Source organism: Brachycentrus maculatus, unplaced genomic scaffold, assembly GCF_059751285.1.
Source record: "Brachycentrus maculatus isolate JH-2025_06_01 unplaced genomic scaffold, ASM5975128v1 h1tg000050l, whole genome shotgun sequence".
NCBI lineage: Eukaryota > Metazoa > Arthropoda > Insecta > Trichoptera > Brachycentridae > Brachycentrus > Brachycentrus maculatus.
Window position 1 is genome coordinate 1,034,780 of NW_028280804.1, and position 17,793 is coordinate 1,052,572.

The window sequence follows — 17,793 nt, forward strand, 5'->3', positions numbered from 1 at the left end:
CATCCAATGCGTTTTCGCTTCGCTGAGTGGGCCTGCGATCGACTTACAGAAGATGCCGATTTTGCCAAAAAAATCATCTTTTCGGATGAAGCTCATTTTGATCTTGGCGGGTATGTAAACAAGCAAAATTGTCGTATTTGGGGCACAGAAAACCCGCACGCATACATTGAAAAGCCGGTACACCCAAAACGAGTCACTGTTTGGTGCGGATTTTGGTCCAGAGGCATAATTGGGCCATTTTTCTTTGAAAATGAGCAAGGAGTGGCCGTTACAGTCAATGGCGATCGTTATCGGGCCATGTTGAACGGATTTTTGTTCACAAAAATTGAAGAGGAGGATATTGGCAACATTTGGTTTCAACAGGACGGCGCTACGTGCCACACAGCCGAAGCTACACTCGATGTTTTGCGCCCTGTTTTTGAAGATCGCATTATCAGCCGCAGAGCTGATGTCGTTTGGCCACCTCGGAGCTGCGATTTGACACCGTTGGACTATTATTTGTGGGGTGCCCTCAAAGATAAATGTTACGCCGACAAGCCAGAGACAATTGACGCTTTAAAGGACAATATTCGTGAAGCCATTGGTGAAATACAGCTGCACACAATCGATAATGTGCTTAAAAATTGGACCGATCGTGTAGGCTACTGCATGGCCAGCCGAGGCAGCCATTTGAATGAAATTGTTTTCCATTATTAACCGGAAGGATTGTACTTATAAATAAAAAAAGAAATTTGAGAAAATATTCAGTAGTTTTTTTTTTATAGCATTTTCAAAAAAAAAAGTTATTTGGCGGACCCTTTACTTTGATCGAACGATTACTTCAAGAATCCGATGACAAACTGCTTCATTAGCAGTTTGCCGGGATTTTTTTGTTTTTTTGTTTTTTTACATCTTGTAATATTCATTAATGTACCCATGATTGATAACCATGTCATAGGTTGTATTATACATATCGCTCACTCCTTTCAAAAACGTCATATATCAAAAATTGTCAATGTTCAGCTGTGCATGTTTTCGACATGCCAAGAAATTTACTGCATCCCAGCAAAAGCGACATATTATAAACTTAATATTTACCCGCTACAGGGCAGAAAGTGTTGTTTTGGTATTTTTGGTATTTTGTTTTGGTAGAAAAGGTATTGATTAATAATTTTTTTAAATATACTAAATATTTTTCAAATGGAAAAAAAACCTTCAGGTTTTACCTAAAAAGATCTGTTGCATAGTAAAAAGTTCAATAAGTGGCTTGATATATATTTTTAATACACTGTATTATATTTTTAAACTTTAAAAACGATCTCCTGAAAAATCAAGTTTTTTGAAATATGACGTTGTTGAAAGGAGTGAGCGATATGTCAAGTGACAGAAACACTAATGCTGTTACTCAGACACAGAAATTTACCATACTCAAAATATTATGGACTTTTTTCTCTAATTTTGTCGTTAACTCGCTTTTAAAATTTGATTCTTGATCAAATGCAAATAAAATAATATTGCAAAACTATATTTTAAAAACACACTACGTCCCTGTTGAAATAAATACAGTAAAATAAGGCTGTGGCACTTAGCATAAAAACATTTCATCGTGTGGTCACTATAGAATACAAAGGTAGTTACTTGTTTCCTTTTCTACCTACTTTACTTGACATTTATCTCTGGAAATGGGGACAATGTCCAAAATGCGATTATGATGACTTCTCTCAATAACAACTTGCGAAAATGGTCACTCGCCATTCGTAGTTTGATCGCGCTCCAGTGACCAACGGTCACGCAGTCTAGTGGTGTGTCTTAAAAATCTTCTGGTTTATTTAATTTGTATGCTTAATCTATTATTTTATAGTGTTTCTTAAAAAAATACATCCACCATGAATATTTTCGCCAGTGTTGTAGTCTTAGCGCTGGCCTGCGCCGCAAACGGTAAGGACAAATAAACATTAATAATATTCTTCGAACCCTTGTCCGCGCTCAATGGTGTATAGGGCACTGCATCGTATAGAAGCAGTGTTATCTTGATCATTAAATATACCAAGGAAAGGTGATTAGCCTTCCGCATTGGGTACCAATGCAGGGAAATATTCTATGGATTAGGTGCCTACTTAACTAACCAATGTTTACACATGTAATGGATCTTTGTCAGACGGGAGGAATATCTAATATAACAAACTCAACATATAAAGGATTGTATAAGACTTGTTTTGTGTTTATAACAGCCGATATAATTAATATTTTCATTCATCATTTTCTTTTGAAAAAACGTTATTTTCGTAAGTTGGCAATAATTGACGTCACAGAAACGATGGAGTTATTTTAATGTTGGTGTCATTGCATAATTATTGGCGACTCTATTTGTTGATGTCTTTGGTCCACCCTCCCACCGCCCCTCCCATCAAATTTGTATAACAAACGGTATTGTAGTGGTAAACAAACAATCCATACTACTACTATTACAGCTCTATAAACCATAGACAATAAACCATATGACGTCCTAAAACGTTCGATGACGGAAATTCGATGACGTATGCGAACGCACGTTTTTCGTTTTATTCAATAATATCTCCCTTCGTTCCCTACAGATTTCAATAAGAATGCTACCGATAGTCTTGTGATTTTTCATCTTAATTTATAAGCCAATAATCACACATCGTGATATTTATCCATTCGAAAATGCAAACAACTTTCTCTCGTCAGTTGATGGATATTTCAAAATGTCGTGTTTGCAAGTAGGGTAAACGTTTAATTACCGAGCGCTGACAGTTATTGGCCACTTTTCTCGTGTCAATATTAAGAAATCGGTTTTGGATGCATCATTTTTATTGTAAATATTGTATATATTTATCTCTTGCGTTCAATAATATTATTTGTATTTATATTTTTTTAAACAATGGTTTTTAAAGTGACAAAATATATTTTTTCAGTGGCGTGTCATAACTTTACCTAATCGTTTTAGAGACACGTGTGAACTTAGTATAATTTTATGTATTTGAGAATGGATCACGATGTGCCAATAAATTAATATGAAAAATCACAATACATCAACAAATAGAACCGCTAAAAATTTAGCAATGACACCAACATTAAAATAATTCCATCGTTTCTATGACGTCATTCATTGCCAACTTACGAAAATAACGTTTTTTCGAAGGCGAATTTTCCAAAAGAAAATAATGAATCAAAATATTAATTATATCGGCTGTTATAAACACAAAAAAAACTAATACAATCTTTTTTTGGTTGAGTATGTTAAATTAGATATTCCTCCCGTCTGACAAAGATCCATTACATGTCGCTCACTCCTTTCAAGAACGTCATAAATCAAAAAACTTGATTTTTCAGGAGAATGTTTTTGAAGTTTAAAAATATAATACAATGCAATAAAAATAAATATCAAGCCACTTATTGAACTTTTTACTGTGCAACAGATCTTTCTAGGTAAAACCTGAAGGTTTTTTCTACATTTGAAAAATATTTAATACATTTAAAAATTAATTAAAGCATCCCTTTTCTTCAAAATGCAAAAATTAACACTTTCTGCCCTGTAGCGGGTAATTATTAAGTTTAAAATATACCGCATTTGCTGGGATATAGTACATTTTCTGGGCATTCTGAAAACATGTCCAATTGAAAATTGACAATTTTTGATTTATGACGTTCTTGAAAGGAGTGAGCCATGTGTAAACATTGGCTAGGTAAGTAGGCACCAAATCAATATATAAAAAAATATAATACAAGATATAATATACAAAAAGGTGCCATTGAGTGGTTGAGGTGAGGTAACAAACGTACTAGAATAAAAAATATACGTAGGTATTGGTAGGATTTTTTTAACACACTTTTACCCACTTCCGTCAAGCTTTTTACTAAAAATTATATTCAAATATCATTTGAATATTCTTTACAATAGGTACCATATTATATTATTTTGACGAATTAAATAAATAACGATTGTAATTACGTAAACACAAAATTGTTGCGTCTTGATGATTATTCATTTTGATGATTAAAAAATATATATCGTTGTCGTACGGGAGAAAGTGACCAACTACCAAAACGTAAAATGTTCAGGAGGGCCATTTAAGTCACTTTTGCTTGGGAAGAAGATAAACACCAATGCAGTTAGTCATTTTTCATAAGTCAATATATTATACTTCCAAGTTTAAAATCCTTTGAGATATTTTCAGGGCAATATTAAGCTAGTAAGATATCAAATAGTCAATGATCACGTTATTGTAAAACAATGCACTTATTCACTTTCTCCTGTATGACTACGATATATTTGATGATTAAAAAAAAAAATATTTGTGAAAAAAGGTGCCGGAACGCCGTTCCACCGCGTTACAAGAAAAAAAGGCCTGGGTATTGGCATAAAAATTCCGTTCGATAAAGGTTCCAGATGGATAAAGAATTAAACCTGAATATCCTGTTTATATTCAAAACAGCATGTTATAAAATATTTTCTTAAATCAAGAATACCGTTTTAAATATAAGTACACGTGCTTTAAGCGTTACATCTTGTAGCCTTAGAAATACGTTTTTTAAAAACGCATCCAAATGAGAAAAAACCCTCCAATAAAACTATTTATAAAGTTCAAAAGATCTAATCGATTACAAAGAAAACAAAATGTTCATAAACTTCTCCCTTCCCCAAAACTTATTTTTTTTGGTAAGGGAATGTAATTAACTATGAGTATTTTAATGTTTTAGAATTTAATAAACCCTGATGATGGCAAGGTTCTTGTCGAAACCGGTAGGTTAAGGTATACTAATAATAAAAAAGTGGTTAAAACAAAGTTGTTTAATTTTATAAAGTTTATAAAATGTGCCACAAAGTATCTGCGAAAAACATTCAAGAAAAGACAAAATGTTTATGCCTATGGTCGTTTGGTTCGTAAATAAATATTAAGACAAGCCTGACACTGCCGTTGATTTTTGATTCGGTACTTTTTTTATCAAGTGAAATATCTACATTTTCTTTTTTCGTGTTTTTATTTCATTACTTAATACCTAATGCATTACTCCGTACGCTGTGTGAACAATGAGATTGATTGTGATAAGGCATCGTTTTATTCAATTTGAAAATATCGTACAAAATAAAATTAAAATAGCCTTACATCCGGCAGAACAGAATGCTCTGGTAATTAACCGAAAATAATAATAATTTCAGCTCTGAAACTATTATACGTGGTTAATAATTGAATAATAATTCGTAACATGAGCGAATACGGTATCATAGACCGAAATAATTTAATTTTAATTCATACAATTTGAGTACCTACATAAAAATATAATCTAACTTAAGATTCGTCTCGGTTCATGATTACATGACATAAAAAATACTTCGGAACTCGCTTACTGGATGATTCAGAGGGCGATCGGCTGCACGAGAGGCCGGACGTGTAATTGCGCCCAATTGAAAAGATACATATACAAATTAGAATTAGATATCTCTAAAGAATATATATTGAAAAATATATTTTGTAATTTTTTAACTCCATACGTTTCAGTGTAACTCTTTTCTTTTCAAAACCATATACATATTTATTTTGAAGAAAAACTTAGTTTTTCAAGACAAATACGGTGCTTTACGAAGAAAAAAAATCAATTACGTTAAACGTTACCTGGGTTTAAAGAATATTTAGTTGCGGGCTATTGATTACTGGGCCTTAAATAACTAAATAAATATACTTGTTATGTTTATAGAATATATATATATATATATATATATATATATATATATATATATATATATATATATATATATATATATATATATATATATATATATATATATACATGTATTTTGTCCGCCTCCGTAGTGTAATAGTCAGCACGCTCGGCTACCGTTCTGGAGGTTCCGCAACTGTAATATTTATTCAAAATTACCATGGACTGGTACCTGAAGCGGAAGGCTGATCACCTTTCCTTCATGTATAAACGATCAAGATAACACTGCGTTTATATGACAGTGCCCTATGCGCCATTTGGGTGCGGATAGGGGTTTTATATATATATATATATATATATATATATATATATATATATATATATATATATATATATATATATATATATATATATATATATATATATATATATATATATATATATATATATATATATATATATATATATATATATATAAATTGTAAAATTGTTTTGACCTGCGCACTTAAATATCGATCGATAAATAATGAAAATTGTTTAATTTGTTTTGTATTTTCATATTGATTACATTGTTTACACAATGTAAACAATATGAATAAAATCAAATAAAAAAAACAATCTAGCTAAACAGAGGAAGGATGATATATTTTAAAAAAATCGAAGAACATCCACGGATGTTTTGAAGAGCCATTATCGTTAATGCTAGAAACGTGGAGCTGCCTTGTTATTTCAATTACACCATTGTTTGCTTGTCAATTTAGAGATGCCATCTTGTACATGTAGAATCACACGCGTTCGTTACGTGAATCCAGAGCTGTAACGGATGTTGTTTTTTTTTAGTACATAATGTTTAAAATCGATTTAATTCACAGGAAAATATTTTCAAAAATTATCGCTTTTCCACTACAAACTCTATGTCCTATTTCTATCCATTTTAAAGTTATACATCCATTCATAACTTATAATAATAATAAATAATAATAAAACCCTTACCGCACCCCAATGGTGCATAGGGCACTGCTTCATATAAACGCAGTGTTATCTCGATCGTTTACACATGAAGGAAAGGTGATCAGCCCTCCACTTCAGGTACCAGTATAGTGTAATATTGAATAAATATTAGAGTGAAAAAATCACTTATATTTATTAAACCCCCCTGGGAATCGAACCCGGGACCTCCAGAACGGTAGCTGAGCATGCTCACCATTACACTACGGAGGCGGACAACTTATAGGGGAAGAAAATATGCATAGAAAAAAATATCGTGAGTATTCAAGAAATCTTTTATTGATTTGAAATGGCTTAATGTATATGGCATATTATATATGTTTTAAAAATAGTTGAGAACAATCTTCAGTCCGTTTTCAACCATATCTTATTTTCAAAGTTTGAAACCAAGGGGGTCGGTGTCAACAATACCCCTGTTTTTATCCTATGAAAATAAGAGCTTTAAATCACTAAAATATTGTCTCGCGTCAAAAAACACTTTTTGTATTAATGTTGTCAATTATTTTTCCACTTCAAAAATCAATTTTGTTGTCTCAGTAAATTTGAAGGCTTCTTCTCTGCGGTTTGCTACCCACGACTGCGTCTGGCCATGAAAATTCAGTTTTATTTTCAATGATGAAAGCGTTTTTTTATTTCGCATTCACTGGGATCGACAAACGTAACATTAGCAATGTAGCTTTATTTTTACCTTGATTCGGGCAATCAGAAAATAACAAATTTTAAATATTTATGACCGGTGAACAGATTTTTATTTTTGGTAACAACAAAGTAAAAACAAATGAACTGTTCATGTCATGTTCGATTTTTGTAATTATCCAGAAACGTTCGTAACCCGAGTTTAATGTACTTATCCATAATAATAAAACGTTAATCAATAAATGTAATGAGATTGGTGGGTATTTTTAATATCTTCTTTCGTAAGTTTCTTGTTTTTATGCGATATTTTAAGCGAAATAACAGATAAATCATCCATCTTGTTTAGCTGGGTTTTTTAATAGTGATTTATGATATACCTAACACATGGAAAAACATAAAGGGTAAACTAGTGAGTTATTGCCTCCTCTCCTAGTTATTGGGATCACTAAATTCTCATGTAAATTTAATCCGAAATCAGAAAGCATTTTAAATATGACATTTTTGTGTTGTTGTAACAATGATTTTGTCAAAATATTTTTGGTTGTTGAGTTAGTATATATAACACACTGTTTTTGGGATCAATAATTATATTTTTTTGCTAATTTATTTAAGTCATCAATCTTGAAAACGTGGTATTTAAAGAAGTCTAGTCTTATACAACAAAATGTTTAAATTCCGTTCAATTGTTACATTCCAAAATGTAAATAATTTTACTGCGATTCCAATACCTGGATAAGTTATGTGATATTTTTAATCCATTTTTGAATAACTAATTTTTTTCATTATGGAATATCGTATAACTAAATCGTTTAAGATAATTAATTTTGAATATATTGTATCCTCTTCATCTGAAAAGATTGAGAATACTTTTAAAGCATCTCTAGGTTAGAAAAAAAAACAGATGGAGTGTCAATGGCCACCCTGTTAACCCTATATAAGTATTATCATAGAAATAATTATAAACACGTACCTAAAATATCTCTGTCATATATAAATGCCAACATTATAAAATTATTTATGTAAAATATACACAGATAGCAGGAATCAGTAGAAATATTGACTTGACCTATTGAACTTAATGATTATGTTAATTTTAAAACATAATAATATTATGAAACTCTAAACCAACACATATATATATATATATTATATCGATTAAGTTTTTAAAATATACATATATTTTAAAATATATTGGAAGAGTTGGCTAAGAATATTGGTAAGCAAATCAAGTGTCCCTTAAAATTTTTTTTTTGTTGTTGTTAATTTATTATATAAATAACATTATCTGTTTATTTTGTGGCATAATTAAATGTATTTTATTTTTTTGTTGCAGGTATTCGACTGGATGGATTCAGAGGTAAGAAAGTTAGAATACAGGTTTTGATGTAATGGTAGACTGCGCCTTGTTGTATGCAATCAGCGTAACTTTAACTATTCTCAATATTATTAATATTTAAAGCATTTACTTTGTGGTTAGTCATTTTTACTTATTTATTTTTTTACAAAAATGTTAATAAAATTAGTATATAACCACTCACCGGTGAGTGGTTATATACTAATTTTATTAACATTTTTGTAAAAAAATAAATAAGTAACTTTAACTCCTTTCTTCTGCTTGGTGTAGGCCTTGTGGCCTGTTTTTAAGAGGGATTAGCCTCCTGCGATGTCCATCCATCTTTTTGGGAGTCGTCCACCTTGGGGTTGGCCGTACAGTGCAATGTAGGGGAGTCTTCATGGTTCCAGTCTCCTCATACCATTCTCTCCTTCGTTGCCTTCCCTACCATCTTCCCTACATATCCAACAAAAATGCTAAATTCTCCGGCAACATTTATGTTTAAAAGATATGTCTATCTTTAAATAAAATATTATGAAATAGAGAATTTTACCATTTTTTTAGAAAAATTTTCAGTTATTAAAAAAAATATACGAGACACATTAACGATAATGACGTAATTTTAATTTTTGACCTATCCCCGCTCTCTGATTGGCCGATATGGGTCAGAAGGCAAGTTCCACAAATATAGCGAAATTTGAAATACAATGCTGTTTTTAAGTATTTTTCAGCAGGGATTTCAAGTATATAAATATTTAAATAGCTGGGATTTCAAGAAGCAATAAAACCCACAATTAGCATTCCAATAGAGTATTTATTTTAAAATCTTATAAAATTGGATCTGGCAGATTTTGAAAGTAGGCGACACATTTATGTCTTTTAAAAGTATATAAGGGCTAGGATCAAATAATAATATCTGTACTATTTTCCAGTGAAACATGCCTGGTCCAATGCGCTCAAGGACCAAGAAAACTTCTTCGACATTCCTCGTAATGTGAAGGATGCTGAAGCCGCTGGGTTCCATGATGTTCCTCGTCCGATGGAGCACGGAATGGCGGTGTCCATGCGTTGTCTGCAGAATGATGTCAGAGTATGCCCCCTGTACGACAAGATGGGATACATCGCTGGAATACAGATTGCTGTAAATATATATTTTTTAGACAATCTTATTGGCCAGGGTTTTTTTTAAAACAAAAGAGGTCCCGGAACTCACTTCATGTCAAGCTATTCACTAAAAAAAGTTAGTTCATTACAATACCATATTTTATCATTTTGATGAATTATAAATATATTTTAATTACATAAGCGTAAATATTGTTTCGTCTATTTGATTTTGAAAATTAAAAAAAATATATCTTCAAAAAAGGTGCTGCAATGCCATCCCACCGCATTACATGGAAAAAAAGCCCTGGTTAAAATAATATGAGAAATGCTATTATGCAATGTGTCAATGTTGTATATAAATGCATATAACAACAATAATAAAATATCATCTATCACTTCCAACTGAAAGCAGTCCATGTTCGCAAAATTCTAGAATGTTTATTTCATGCCTACCATTTTTGTTGGATGAAAACAAAGTTTTTTTTTAGATTAGGTATTGACAAACTTATTACTTTTATTGGTGTACAGGGCACTTGTTCCTTGAAGACGAAGGCCTATTACTATAAAATAATAAATGCTTACCAATAGTGTTCAAGGCTCCATCTTTTTAATATTTTAGAATCAGTGAACCATCTTATAAAGATGGTACAAAAAATAAAAGACAAATACAAAATAATTATAAATTTCATAGTGACATGGCAGTAGAAAGAAAGTAGGTACCGTAAAACGGGGATACTCGAACTTTGGTGTGTTACTTGAGCCCAGTACAAAAAAAAGGTTTGAATCTGTATTTGGTCTACAATAATGAATGTATCGACATGATTCATTGTTTCCCTGACAGGTGACACTTATTGTCACGATACTTCAATCAATATCTACATCTAAATATTTTTTTTGTACTGGGCTCAAGTAACACATCGAAGTTCAAGTAGCCTCGTTCTACGGTATAGGAAATATGATCTAGAAATGAGTTATGACAAGAGTAAAGCAGAAAGAAAAAGAGTGGCAATAGTAATATTTCAGATTCAATGCATATTTGAATGTGTAATCCAAATTCAAGGTTATGGTTTAAGAATATTAAAACAATTTAAAAATATGTTTCTACAGATTCCTGTTAACGATCTAAATGGACTACCATACGACGTGTCAACAAAGATGACAATGAAAACCATTTTAGGTGAAGATTATTGGACCACTAGCCATTATGTTGTTTCCCAAGGTAATAACTTGTTTTTTTATATTTTCGTTGATCAAACTAATTATTGTGATACCTTTATTAGTTTTGCTTAAAGACAGCTTTAACAAAACATAATTTATCATTTTTTATGAGGTGTCAAACCAGTGGTTCTTAATCGGTGCTCCACGAGCTTGTTGCAAAAATATGAATACCAAATTGCTCCGCGAAAATATGAAAACCGAAATTTAATGTTGCCTCATTTACTGTACGATTTGAGTTGCAAATATCAAGAAGAATAATTAATTACTCTATCAACAGATCATACTAATACTAAATAACTCTTAATGAATTTTGGTTTTTTGTTCAAGACGAATACCCAGTTCTTTCCAGAAGGGCACTGAAAATTTATAACAATGTTCAACCTCAAATTTGTGTGAGTTAGGTTCCTCGACATTAACAATATTAAAACAAAGAAACGCGTAAGGCTCAGCAATTTGGATGAAAAAATGAGAGTAACTCTATCAAAAAGTTTGTTGCCACAAAAAGTTTCATTGGAGTATTTGTTTTTAAGTATTTTTTTTATTAATGTAATTTTAAATTTGTCTGTAATAAAATAATCAGTTTTATTTCTAATAAATGTTATTATTGTATGTTTTTTTAATCTTTAGTTTTAGTGTACTGCAAATTTTCCTTATGAAGTTTTATCTCCTTAAAATTGCTCCCTGACTTTAAAAATGTTCAGAACCATTGTATTACAGTGTGAAACATTATTTAAAAAATTAAAACCATAATATGTAAACAACGAGATAAATATTTTATGCTAGGATAACTATTTTTCTATTTACAGAAACACTCAATGCAGGAGGTCGAAGAGGACCAATTGATGAGACCGTTGAGCGCATTTCGGTTCAGAGTGGAAGCAGTCTGATGATGATTCCTGGTTCAGAAAGTGAACTGACATCTCATACTCTTTTCAAGAAACAGAATTGCATCCCAAACATGGGTAAATATAAAATATTCTCTTCTTATTGGTGTAGGCCTTGTGGCCTGTTTTCAAGAGGTATTAGCCTCTTGCGATGTCGATTCCCAGCTATCGATCCATCTCTCCGGTCTGCCCGGGAGTCGTCTACCATGGGGTTGGCCGTACAGTGCGATGTGGGGGAGTCTGGATGGTTCCATTCTCCTTACATGCGCGCATACCATTGTCTACTTCGTTACGTAATGGTAATCTTCTATAAAAATTGAATTATTTGCGTAATTAACATATCTGAACAGTCAGGCGGATTTTTAATCACTCCCGACCTTAATTAGTATACTAATTAGGGTCATATACTAAGCACAAGTAACCACAAACCCAATTCCAATCCGTACAATGTTTTTTGGTGTCTCTTGCGCTCTACCAAAGTAAGCTTATCAATCGCTTAAAAGCGTCTCCCGCTCTCTACCAACAGTATGTAAAAAAACTTTTATGCGTTTCCCACAAACAATGTGTTAAGACAGCACTGAAATCAATTAATTTATTAGCTTTACTTATAATTCATTAATTATAATTTTACTTTCTTTTCAAGGAACTCACTATTATTACAACATGACTGAAGAATTGGATTGTCACAATCTCTTCCCATATTTTCCGTTGGTAAAGGAAGGTCGTGTCATTGGAGTAGGATGGCAAATCATCGGAAAAACCGAGGAACATGGAAGACTTTGGTTTGAACATCCACCATCAAGAGCTATAGAGGTAATTTTTATTTAATACTATTAAATATCACGAGCATGCGTGTCGATATTAGCGGGTTTCACCAAGAACTGTTATTTTCAGACGACAATCCCATCAGCACCTCACTGCCTCCAGGATTGGCGTGACACATATGAAGTGATATCTCTGCACATGTATTATATTGAATCTCCGTGGAAAATCAAGTGTGAGGATAGCGACAGCCTACAGCCCATGTCAGTCGTCAACAAGTTCTTACTGAACTCTTCCCGCTACACCGGCAAGGTGATCGATGGAGCCAAGAAGATCTTTGGCTAAAACTATAGAAGAATATTAACCTCTCACCAAGTATGCACAAAACGGTTCATGCAAACTAAAATTCAGAACTGTAAAAGGCAATTATCTATAAAAATTACCATAAAAAAAATTAAAATAACCTAAATAAAACTCACAAAATAGTTTATTTTACAAAAATGAACTCACTAAGACGATATAGTCTTTCATAAACGTAAAATAAATTGGACGTTTGATGGAAGTGCTGTTAAAACTATGGAGGATAAAGTCAACAAATTATTATTGTTAATTTGCCACTGTTACATTTAATTGAATAAAAACATCTTTACTTACAAGAATAAAAATCTTAGAAAGTGAAATTGCAGTAGTCAAAATAATTGTCATTTATCTACGATTTCGCAATACATAAGTATTTTTCTCACTGTACCATTCACAGTAAATGAGTTGTGTTCTCACACTTTTTTCAGAATGATTAAAAAACAATGAATACAAACAGTGGTAGACCACGCTAAGCAGTAACTATAAGATGTGCTAAATTAGAAAGTAAAATTAAGCCTGGGTGTATATAAAAACTGGTACATAAAATCCGTTCATAAAATCTCTGTGGTAAGGCAAACTAGTTTTATATAACTTCACTATGCTTAACAGAAACAATAGATTCACCAAAAATAAAAATAAAGTTTAAGTTAGTTTTTGTCTTTTTATTGAAATGAATTATTTTTACATCACACTCATATTTTTTCTAACTTTCTGAGCATTCTTCTTTCTGTGTTTGGTAATGTGTTTTTCCAATTTTCCTGACTTTTTCAAGTCCTCATACTGCTCCACAAGACTAAAGATTTTCTTGTCAGCTGTAAAAATAAATAAAATACATATTAGCCACCTAGTTATTAAAAATTGAGTGTAACAAATATTACAAGATAAAAATAAATTAAGTAAAATATGTATGTATATATTAAACTATGTATTCAATAATTAAAAAGCAATCGGCTATTAGTTTTAGTGGATATGTTCACACACCCAAAGTGTGCATTTTTTTCCAATCTGTTCCAATTGGCTCCAACAGAGAACATTAATATAATTTATATTTGAAGCACTAACTTTGTGATTTTCCATTTTATAATTAAAATGTAACTTTGTTTTAAAATCACTATTATAGTGATTTTAAAACAAAGTTACATTTCAATTATAAAAGAGAACATTCAGATATGTATACATTTCGGTGCCCAGTTTTGTAGTTGTAGCAAGCATAATTTCTCAGTTACACAAGTTTCAGTTACATAGATGCTCATTCGTGAACAAAGTGGATACATACTCTCTTCTCTAAATGCTGATTTACAGATTTAAAAAAGTTATAAAAGAATATTATTTTGTCGCAATGGTAAATAAGGAACTGAAGCAATTGATACAGTATTATCTATCATAAACGCGAGATATCAAATGCTTAGTTTTAAGCGCTAGACTGAATTGAAGTGAAAGAAATTACAGTTTATATATTGTGAAAATAGAGTATCACACATTATGGCGGTAGCAAAAAGTCCTGACCACTTACTTAATCACTGCCGTACACATATTGCTGATTTGGTGCAACAATAGCATAATTACACTTTTAGAAATATAACAGGAGATGCCATTCAGACGTTGTAGCAACAGAAATGGCGCCATTTTACTCAATTCTACAATGACACTCGCACCATCATGAAGCATTTCACCACAAAATCAATTCTGTCTATGTTTTTCCCGATGTAAATAGTATTTCCGCACATTTTGACATATTTAACATGTTTTAAAAAAAAGTGTAATTACGTAATTGTTGCACCAAATGAGCGATACGTGGTAACTGGTTAGTAATCAGATTCATCTAGGATATATTGGGATAAGGGATAGGTCTTAACTTACATTTTTTAACATATCCAGGATTATTTCCTTCCTTCATCATCTTTATTTTTTCCTGATATTCCTCATTCTTTTTCTGAATCTTTTCTTTGTTTCGTTTTTCTTCTCTACTTTGGTTTTCAAGTCGCTGTATCAAATATTTTATCTGCTCTTGTCGTTCCGGGTCATCAGTGTCAGCCAATTCTTTAGTAAGCACTTTCAACTCGTTTTGTTTGATGTCAGACAAGAAGTTATAACTCCTCTTGAAGGCCTTAGGGTTATAAGTTCCGCAAAGAGAATCAAATCTGCAAAGTAAGAGGAAAAAGGAATGAAAAAAATAGTGTGAAATTTATAAAATTGTTGTACGGTATCTCCCTCTTCAGATGAGTAAGTGGAGTATTCCAATTGATGGAAAGGATATAGATTAGAAAATACACTTTCATCTCATAATTGCTTTGTCTCCGTGAAAAATCAAAAATATAATTTCATTAATTGAAATGGCCGACACTTTGTGATAATATCTATCCAATTTTTATTTAAGTTTTACTTCGTAAATACTACCATTTCTTGAAATCTATTGCGACAAGTGTTTTGATGCATTCTGCATCATTTTCAAACACTGTATCTTCAACTCTAAAATTTAGACTTAGCTTCATATACGGTATTTAAAAATGATACGAAATGCATTGAAAAATGTGTCACAATATAGATTTTAAGAAATAGTGGTATTTACGAAGTAAAAGATGAATTAAAAATGTTAAATATAATGTCATAAGAATTCTTCGGGCATAGATAAATCCAGTATTTGTTTATACAAACATTTGGACATACTCAAAATATTATGAGTGATAATCAGGATAACATGATATTTCACAAACAATTTTAATATTATTTTTGATGTACTAAAGGCTGCAATTTTTTTCCTTACTAGAAAAGCTTGGCATCAAGGAGATATTCTCCGCTATCTGTTATCTTATCCAATGATTCTTTTGGCATGTAGCCAGAAGATCAAATAGCCTTAAAAAGGAAATCATGATCAATGTTCCTGGCAGCGAAGCAAAGTGACTACAGCCAGTTTTTCCTCCACCGTTTGGGCAGTACCAGAGAGAGAAAATTAATGGTCCAGGATTTTTATCAAAACACAATCAAAGATATAGTGAGATTAAACCATAGAATTCTGACTCAAAGTCTATGACATGATTATGGAACTTATAAAAAACTAGACTTATAAAAGAAAACAATCAAACAATTAGGGCAGGCGCCGTGGCGTAGTTGGGTAGAAACGCGACTGCAACTGGCGCCGTGGGTTTCATTCCCGCCAATTGCAAATTGAATTCAACAAATATTTATTTTCAATTGGTCTGTACATATATCGCTCACTCCTTTCAAGAGCGTCATAAATCAAAAATCGTCAATTTTCAGTTATGCATATTTTCGAAGTGCCCAGAAAATGTACTATATCCCAGCAAAAGCGGCATATTTTTAACTTAATATTTACCCACTACAGGGCAGAAAGGGTTGTTTTTGCATTTTGAAGAAAAGGTGTTATTTAAATATACTAAATATTTTCAAATAGAGAAAAAACCTACAGGTTTACCTAAAAAGATCTGTTGTAGAGTAAAAAGGTCAATAAGTGGCTTGATATTTTATTTTTAAAACATTGTATTATATTTTTAAACTTTAAAAACATGCTCCTGAAAAATCAAGTTTTTTGATTTATGACATTCTTGAAAGGAGTGAGCGATATTTTAAAAAATGTTGACACAAGGTACATTGGTTAATATGTGGAGTTAATGCAATATTTTAAACTGTAAAATTTGATATCTCAAAAAAATGATTTCGATCTGAAACCTCTTTGCAAGTGACAGAACAATAAGTTCTTTTTATTTCTTTTTGACAAAATTAGTTACTTTACTACCAGGGTGAAAGTACTGTACTTTTTTCATTTGAAATGAGTGCATTTTACACCTGCAGTATATTGATTCGGAAACTTTTTATCCTAAAATATGTATTTTTAAGTCAAAAACAGATATTCTTTCCTTACCTTGGATCCCTGATTTCTTTTTGTTCAACGGTTTTAGTGTCAATAAGAGGAACAGGCTTTTTAGAGCTCGTTTCTCTTGGTCTATTTTTATTTTCTCGTTTGAAAACTGCATTTTTATTGGTTCTTTTCTTCGGAACAACGCCAAATACCGCCTCATTGTAAACTTTTGATCCTAACTTTTCCTTGAGTTTCTGAAGGTCTTCAAAGCTCATAGAAGACAATTCTTCTCTTATTTGAATCTGAAATCATAATTTTTTGTTTTGTTTATTCAATTACGAGAAATATTGTTTTTTTTAGGAACTTCAAAAATTGATCTCTTTTTAGGTTATAATGAGATATTGAGACAAGACATGAATATTTACTTACTCTTTCTGTATCCTCGCTATCAGAAATGTTCGCAGCCATTTGAGGAGTCTATTTTTAATACATTTATTTCAATCATACAACGAAATAACGAGCGTTATTTCGCAAACAACGTGTTACTCGTGTTACTTACGCACTATTATGACAGCTGACAGGACGATCAAGTGGCGTGTAGCGTTCATGCAAAACGTTCGTCGAGCGTGGCGAGCGATCACATTTGTCGTACTTTAGGGGTTCATTATATTCTTCTTCTTCTTCTTTTTATAGATCCTCAGGATCGCCTGTCGCTTTTGGGATGTTGACTGCCAGCTATAATTTATTATTAATCTTGTTTATAGATCACTTTGATCAAGATAAATAATAAAGGCACACTAGTTATATTAATTTCGACAATTAAAATCGTTGATGAACTTGGAATCAAACATATTAAATTTTTTACTCGTCGTAAACCATCGACGGAAGGGCGACATACAATAAAAAATGCTCTAATTTCTGAAAAAAAAAAGTTTGCATAGTTTAAGCCGCAATTGTTAGCTAATGGATCTCTATTCTAACCTCAACTCCCTTGATCTTGCAGCTTTTAA

At 31.7% G+C, this 17,793-nt stretch overlaps 2 protein-coding genes across 2 annotated transcripts; one reads left to right on the forward strand and one right to left on the reverse strand.

The window, feature by feature from the left end:
* Positions 1 to 1,732: 1,732 nt before the first annotated feature.
* LOC148312047 (uncharacterized) lies at positions 1,733 to 13,616 on the forward strand. The gene is made up of 7 exons (XM_088277840.1): positions 1,733 to 1,917; positions 8,639 to 8,662; positions 9,571 to 9,779; positions 10,850 to 10,961; positions 11,767 to 11,922; positions 12,488 to 12,657; positions 12,739 to 13,616. The coding sequence occupies exons 1-7, from the start codon at positions 1,866 to 1,868 to the stop codon at positions 12,949 to 12,951; spliced, it is 936 nt and encodes a 311-aa protein (XP_088133966.1). The 5' UTR covers positions 1,733 to 1,865; the 3' UTR covers positions 12,952 to 13,616.
* Positions 13,608 to 17,402, reverse strand: LOC148312048 (ribosomal RNA processing protein 36 homolog). Its single transcript, XM_088277842.1, has 4 exons — positions 17,213 to 17,402; positions 16,847 to 17,085; positions 14,827 to 15,107; positions 13,608 to 13,778 (listed from the first exon to the last, which is right to left on the reverse strand). Exons 1-4 carry the CDS (start codon positions 17,249 to 17,251, stop codon positions 13,648 to 13,650), a joined length of 690 nt encoding a protein of 229 aa, XP_088133968.1. The 5' UTR covers positions 17,252 to 17,402; the 3' UTR covers positions 13,608 to 13,647.
* Positions 17,403 to 17,793: the final 391 nt, after the last annotated feature.